The 7,035-nt window shown below is 39.7% G+C and overlaps 1 protein-coding gene across 1 annotated transcript; it reads left to right on the top strand.

The window, feature by feature from the left end:
- The first annotated feature begins 3,000 nt into the window (after nucleotides 1-3,000).
- Nucleotides 3,001-6,702, top strand: LOC105895290 (thy-1 membrane glycoprotein-like). Its single transcript, XM_012821911.3, has 4 exons — nucleotides 3,001-3,095; nucleotides 4,522-4,575; nucleotides 6,070-6,396; nucleotides 6,492-6,702. The coding sequence occupies exons 2-4, from the start codon at nucleotides 4,536-4,538 to the stop codon at nucleotides 6,602-6,604; spliced, it is 480 nt and encodes a 159-aa protein (XP_012677365.2). The 5' UTR covers nucleotides 3,001-3,095; nucleotides 4,522-4,535; the 3' UTR covers nucleotides 6,605-6,702.
- The last annotated feature ends 333 nt before the right edge of the window (nucleotides 6,703-7,035 follow it).

Here is a 7,035-nt window from a genome sequence, read left to right as displayed (position 1 = left end):
CGTCACCACATTATGTTCTTATACTTAAATGGTGAAGATACTTTAACCAACTGTTGCTCATTTCGTCCTGAAATGTACATAACTTATATCTTTTTTGGGCCAGAGCATTTCCTGAAGTAAGCTCAAATTAAGCAGGAGGTCAGCACTAGTAATCTAAAGCCTTCAAAATCAATATAAAATATCACTTCACATATTTGTTGGCATTTTTTTTGCAGTGCATTGGCATTTAATATAATGCTGCTTTCAGAAGCTTGCAGTTGCAGATACATGAGACTCCTACTGTGAATCCATTGGCGAACACTATTTATCACTTTTCATGGCCTCCTCAAGAGTAGCCCAATGTAGTCAGAAACACTCTTCACATATTCATTTACGTCTGCATGAGAAACAAATCATGTATTTTTGTAAATTACAGTTGTTCCCCCTACAGTTGTTGACAGTGCCGCCGCTCCCATAACGCGAACTACGCGCTGTGCGTAGGGCACCAAGTCCTGAGGGGGCACCAAGAAATAGGCAACTGAAAAATCATCATAGTTATAATAATTATAATGCCGATATTATTTCAGTATAGAAATATTAGGCACATTTTAGGCATGTATATCACAAAACAGGCAGAACAAGAGATATATTTAATTGCTCAAAAAAAGTTACGATGGTGCCCCCCTCCCAAAATAAATAAAAATACACACTCAACTTCCCAAGCTCGCCGTGGGTGCCCTTTCCTATCTCAGTGGCCTGACGAACTTTGACAGTAGGCTAACTTTTCGAAAATGGCCTCAAAAAGACAACAGGAGTCAGGGGCACAAAAAAGAAAGAGAAAGAAACTGCGAGATGATGCCCGTGCATCACTTTCAGGTAAGTCCATGTTTAATCATTGTTAAATACGGGAAATGTGCTGCTAATTTAATGGTTAGCCTATGCATAAACCTCAAACTAGCTGACGTTATTGCTAATGTTAGCACACTCAAATATGTTATAACTTAGGTGCAAGTAGGGTCGCCAACCGTCCCGAATTGTCCGGGACATCCCTAATTACGGGTGATTTTCATTTGTCCCGTCAGGGACAGCTCCAGTCCCGTATTCCAATCACAGCCTTTTTTATTTGTATCCGTGAAAAGAGAAAACAGTTAAGTGTTATGTGTGCCCTGGAGACAAGCGCCTCTCAACTGCACTTGACTCCACAAGCATTTGTTACTCCAACACGAACAGGTGAAACTTCTAGCGAGAGATCATCATGCCTCGACTAAAGGACAGACTGCCCCAACTCAAATAGAGTATCTTAAATCATGATTAAATTGGAAGCTTGCACATTGACTACTGGTTGTTTTCATATTTCATGTCAGCATTCTTTACACATGATGAACTGGTGTTAATATGTGTGAATATGAACTCATGAAAACTCGTTCATAAGAAGTGTCACAGGCACCCATTATAATTGTAGAAGTTAAATCGAGGAGACTATAACATTAGCTAGATAACTAGCTATCATTTCCTGCAAACGGGAATCTTCCATTTAAATCGTTTAAGGTTATTAAGAGTTTCCTTAGCTAGCTAGCATAGCACCTTGATAACCATAGCAACCAGGAATCACAACTTTAGCTGCAAAGTTATGGATCTGTAGTGACAAGAGGTGTTTTAGCTGTTCTACATAGTGTGTTTACAAAGTAAAGTAAAATTGTGTGAATTTTCTGCTTTTAAATCTTTGCTTTATTGAAGAAGATTGCTTACTTGTATACTTCTGCTTTTACGTTTGTATTTATGGATGACTATTTAATTTCTACGAAGATTTTGCACATCCCAATACTTGTGTGTATGTATGTTTTGGCTGTTCTGTGTACTGTTTTTACAAAGTAGATTCTTCTGTTTTCGTTTTAATAACATGTTAAACTGGCAGAAACAAACGGTTTTTTTTTCTCGGGGGGGGGCATCATAAAGGAGTTATGCTTAGGGCACCAAAATGGCTAGCAGCGGCACTGGTTGTTGACCTTGAGTTTGAAAGTCCCAGGTCAAGGTGAAAGATAATTCAAGGTAATTCAAATTGGATTTATGCCCATAACAGAAGCATTTAAGAAACATATAGTGTGCATGAAACGCTAAACATCCATTTAACAGTAGCTGTAAGAAATGATGCATCAGTGTCATTCATCCTTTCCCAGTTCAGCTTACAAAAAAGATGGTGAAAATGGCATTGGATTTTAGTGCATCAGTGTTTAATCAGTGACAAGATAAAGGTATTTCTTAAAGGTGTTTTTATAAGCAACTAGTACTGGTTTCATCGTCAAATGAATTTTCATGGTATGTGGTCATGTGAAGGACAGATAAACACCTATCATTCGAACTATCCGTCTATGATATGCACTATGCAGTTCTGTGGGCCGTGGTGGACCACCCCGTGAAGTGCACAACATCGCCCAGGCTTTATCGCCAAAAATAGACAGCAAGAAATAATCTGGTGAAGAATGAAATACATTTGTCAAAAGCAGTTTGAAAGTATGTTAAAGTGACATTCTCATGAAATAGGAATCATGGGATCAAAGTTTGTTTTCAGATGCAAAAATGCATTGACCAAATTTATTCTATTTCATCTTGAACATAACTTTATTAATAATTGCACAGCATGTAATCAAAATATCAGTAGCTTCTGTTTGGAATATTTTGTACTTTAATGTTCTTTTTAATGTAAATGTTGAACTTTCAGCAAATTGAAGATTACAAACTTACCTTCTGTTCAAACCAAAAGCTTGCTTGGAGAGACTGGATCAAACCATTCCAGTTGAGTGGGGGAGGAAGAGCAATGTTGAAGTCATCTGAAGAAGCACTATCACTTAAAATATGGTCTGTTTAAGTGGTGTCTCACTTGCTTTTCCATTCTTTAAATTATGGAGATAGTAATTTACAATAGCATCTAGGACGTCCCAGGTAGAACTCTCCAGTCCCAAAGCCCCTCCCTCCCTCCCTCCTCCTCCTTCTCCCTCTCCTCCTTCTCCCTCTCTTATAGAGCCGTGTGCTCTCCCAGAGCAGGTCAATGTGTGGAGAAGCCTCATCAGGGCTGAGCCAGTGTGGGCTCCATAGAAGCACACGGATGCAACGCTGAGGTAAGCCCTTCTAAAACTGCTTTGTCATGGTGTACCTTTATGATGGCTCAGGGTTCTCCGTCATAAGATGGGCCGTGATGGAGGTTATTTGTCCATTCATTAATTCAGGACTGATGCTGAGTAGTGAAGATTCAAAACTCAGGTCGTCTGAGACAACATTAGGACCTGTGATTTCATTCTCAAAATGAATTGTGGCGTGCTTGAATGTCTGTGAGCTCCTTTTACATGCCAAGCATGACTGAGCACAAGCATTGCCAGAATTGCCAGAATAGCCATTCGTCTGAATGTGTTATGGCGTACATGTAGGTGTGTAAGTGTTTGCCTGAGGCACAGAAAAACAACCTTCAGCACATGCCCAGCTGAGGGGACGGAGCCAAATTGCCAGGAGGGGGGGAGGGCGCTTTCCCCGTCTGCACTGCAGCGATGTAGGCAGGACAGGAGGAGAAGATGCTGGGAAATGCACTAGCTCACATCCATGCACTACCCAACAAGGCACATGGGTGGAGCTGTTTGAGAATTTCTGATCATTACTGTTCAGGGACAGATGCATCTAGAAACTCTCCACCCAGCTGTACAGAGGTGCCTGCTGACTAAGCAGGCACAAAGGACACAAATCACACCTGGGTCATGCGGTGATATTGTGCCCTCTGCTGCATTTGTGTACTTATATTTCTCATTGAGATTCATAAAAAGAATTGAGCCAAGAGCTATTTGTCTGCCTCCAAGCTTAACTAATATTCTGATAACCCTGCCATCTGATGGACTTCATCACCTTACCGTCTGATTACCTGACTTGACCTTGTGTGGTCATGACGGAGCAGTAGTCTGTCTGTCCATGAGCACACCCTCTGTAATGAATATCTCTCTATATTCAAGTGTTGATATATCAAACCGGATGCATGTGAACCAGGACATATACATATGCCATATGTTTACACTATACTGTTATACTGTAGGTAGTGGCTATGGTTTAGACATGTCCTCAACAAAGAGAATATTGGACAGTCAGCCCATGCGTCTACAGAACGGGGGCACATACAATATTCATGAGTTATGTTTAATGGTTTGCATGAAACCTTTCGAAAATACAGTTTAGCTCCACAATGACACATATAGCAGAGGACTAAGAAATGTATGATAGTATGGGATAATGCTGTGGACATTTGTGCTAATTGTAACACAAATCCCTGAATATGGGACAAGGACTGTTTACAAATGGCGGCAGTCAACTGTCTGCAAAAGGGAGTCCGTGTGTTTACACATATCTGTTTTTGCAGTGAAGGGTGGGCGACTGGTACTTGTTGGTGTGCACATCATGAACAAACATAATGTTTCTAAACACTGTTTCAATAGTCATTACATTTGTTTTGTAATGTTTGTATGAAATGAAAATGAATCGACTCTCACCGTGTCTCATAATTTGCAGACTGACCGAGAGTCATGTGGACCACTTTGCCCATTTATGGGATCTTACTTGGAGGTAAGGCCCACTTTACAAATACATATATCACTGATCAAACTCATTAATGTAATGCCTTATTTGGATTGTTCCATGGCCCTACAAGCATTCCACATACAGTATATTTTCTCATAACCAAAATATTAAGATGAAGTATCAACTTCTGGAATAGTGGGTCCAACATTTAGTGCAACTGGTAAGCATGGTATTCCAGGGTTTGGTATTTAGGTTGGTAAACGTGTGTAATTAGCTCTGGCTATGGTGCGCTGACTAGCTCATATTTATAGTTCCACTTTTCTTTGAGAAGCCTTGTAACCATAATAGTATGGAATAATACTGCAGAGTGAAGCCACATTAAGTTTCTCAGATTTGTTCTGTTCTTTTGAATAGACTTACCATGAAAAGGTTTCATGGCATACCTGAACAGCATGATGCTGGATTGCTGTGGATGTATGGCCAGAGATTCTAGAAGCCATCTGTTTATCCTAATGGCAGCGATTGAGTAACAATGGATCTTGTTTTATACAGACAGTTTTTATTATAAATCCATAGAGCAAACAAACTGGAGGGAAATAACGGGTCAGAAGAGCTCAGCAAGGTTTAAGTGTTAGGGGAGAAAGGAACCAAAAGTGCAAAACCAGCACAGGCACACAAACAACATTATGCAAGTTACATTTATGGTAATTCAATAAATCCATACTAGTGAATGAGAGTAGGCCTGAATGCACCTGGTCAGTGGAACAGTTACTGCTGTTGTATTAGATCTAAAAAAAAACATCATTTGATACCTGACTACCAGACTACAGCAGCACTTAAAACAAGGTTTATTATACCTGGGCATGTCTTTTTTTTCTTCATTCATGTGAAAGGATGTGTGACAAGGACAATGGTCTACCTGCTAATAACCATAGTGAGGAATAAGCTTGTTAAGTGAGGAATACGTTTGTTAAGACATATTTGTTACAATCACTCACAGAAGTGATCTTTAATCTGTTGTTTGGTATGAACCATGTTGTCTTAAAAAAAGTAGTTAACATCACTTATTCTGCTTTTTCAATAATTAAACAAAAAATGGCTGCCTCACATAACATCCAGTCTAAAAAAGGCAGTGATCATTAGAGTTAGGCAGTAACAGCTAACACAGCACCAGGTACTTTAAACTGGAATGAAATGTGTCCAGAGTAGCATTTTCTTGTTTCTAACAACAAGCCCTGCTTTTAAATCTATTTACCAACATAAACAATACAACTAGTTGGAGTTGGAGCTGACTTGGAGGATACACTGAAGACGAAATATCCCTTTTTGGTTTCAACACTTCATATGTCAACATTACAACCTCTATATAAATAATTCAAAAGTATTGTTCATTGCTTTTCATAAACTGCAGTGATGTAAGCTGTTTACTGGAGACATTTTGACTGGTCCTAAACCCAGTATTTGTAAAGCTTGATATGTTGGTAGCTGAACTTCACACAGTGAGACATTTTAAAAACATTCTGCCTTCTTTTTTTTCAGTTTCTGTGGCCTCTGTTCTGAGTGAGAAAATTACTGTGTGCCAAGAGGGCGACAATGACCTTCGTGTGGACTGTCAAGTTGATCCCGCTCCTAACCCCATGCGTGTGGAGTACGAGTTCTCCATGGCCAGAGGGGGCAAGGAGACCATTATAAACACCAATGTCTCTGGCATCATGGCGGACGACAAATTCAGACGTGACAAGGCATACGCTGAGTTTCTGGATGAAGACGTCATCCGGCTTATAATCACAGATTTCACTCTGTCAGAAAACACAACATTCATGTGCAAACTATCAGGAAATTTGGAATCTGTTTTTGTTGAACCTGGTAAGACAGGAAATTGCTACGATTTACTAGTCTGTCTGATATATCTTTATACAATTTCTCAATAGCTAACATGTTGTCTTCCTTTTGCCTTGCAGATCAGCTAGTGCCATGCTCTGCCATCAGTGTGTTTTTGCACTATAGTCCTCTGATGCTTTCTCTGCTGTTCTCCCTCTACTTGCTTCTGCCCTCGTGGCTGGTGGCCAACTGAAACCTCTGAATGGATCCACAGCTCACTAGGAATAGGACCATACTGGATAACAGTAGTCTCTTAGGTTAATCACTACTGGGATTATGCATATAATTACTATACACACCAATCATCAATTGTTGCAGTTTTTTTTTTTAAATATGCTTTTGGAGCACTAGTAGGCATTATGCTAAATGTGCAAATGATGGTTGTCACTAATCCTCACTGATCTCAGTTGCTTTGTGCTACTCAAATGGTAAAACAAACTGACAAATAAATCCCTTTAAATCCCTACATGTTTCTGGTTATTTGTTTTCTCAGTAGTCAGTAAATGTAATGACCCTGATGGTTCTTACTCTGCGTGTCAAATTACTGACACATTCACAGCTGTGGGCTGGTCAGCTATATCATACATTTCTCATACAAACATGGCTATTGCACAACAGTAGGAA

This window comes from Clupea harengus, chromosome 8 (genome assembly GCF_900700415.2).
Source record: "Clupea harengus chromosome 8, Ch_v2.0.2, whole genome shotgun sequence".
Taxonomy (NCBI): domain Eukaryota; kingdom Metazoa; phylum Chordata; class Actinopteri; order Clupeiformes; family Clupeidae; genus Clupea; species Clupea harengus.
Note: the sequence above shows the minus strand (reverse complement) of the source record. Positions and strands in the feature narration are given on the sequence as shown.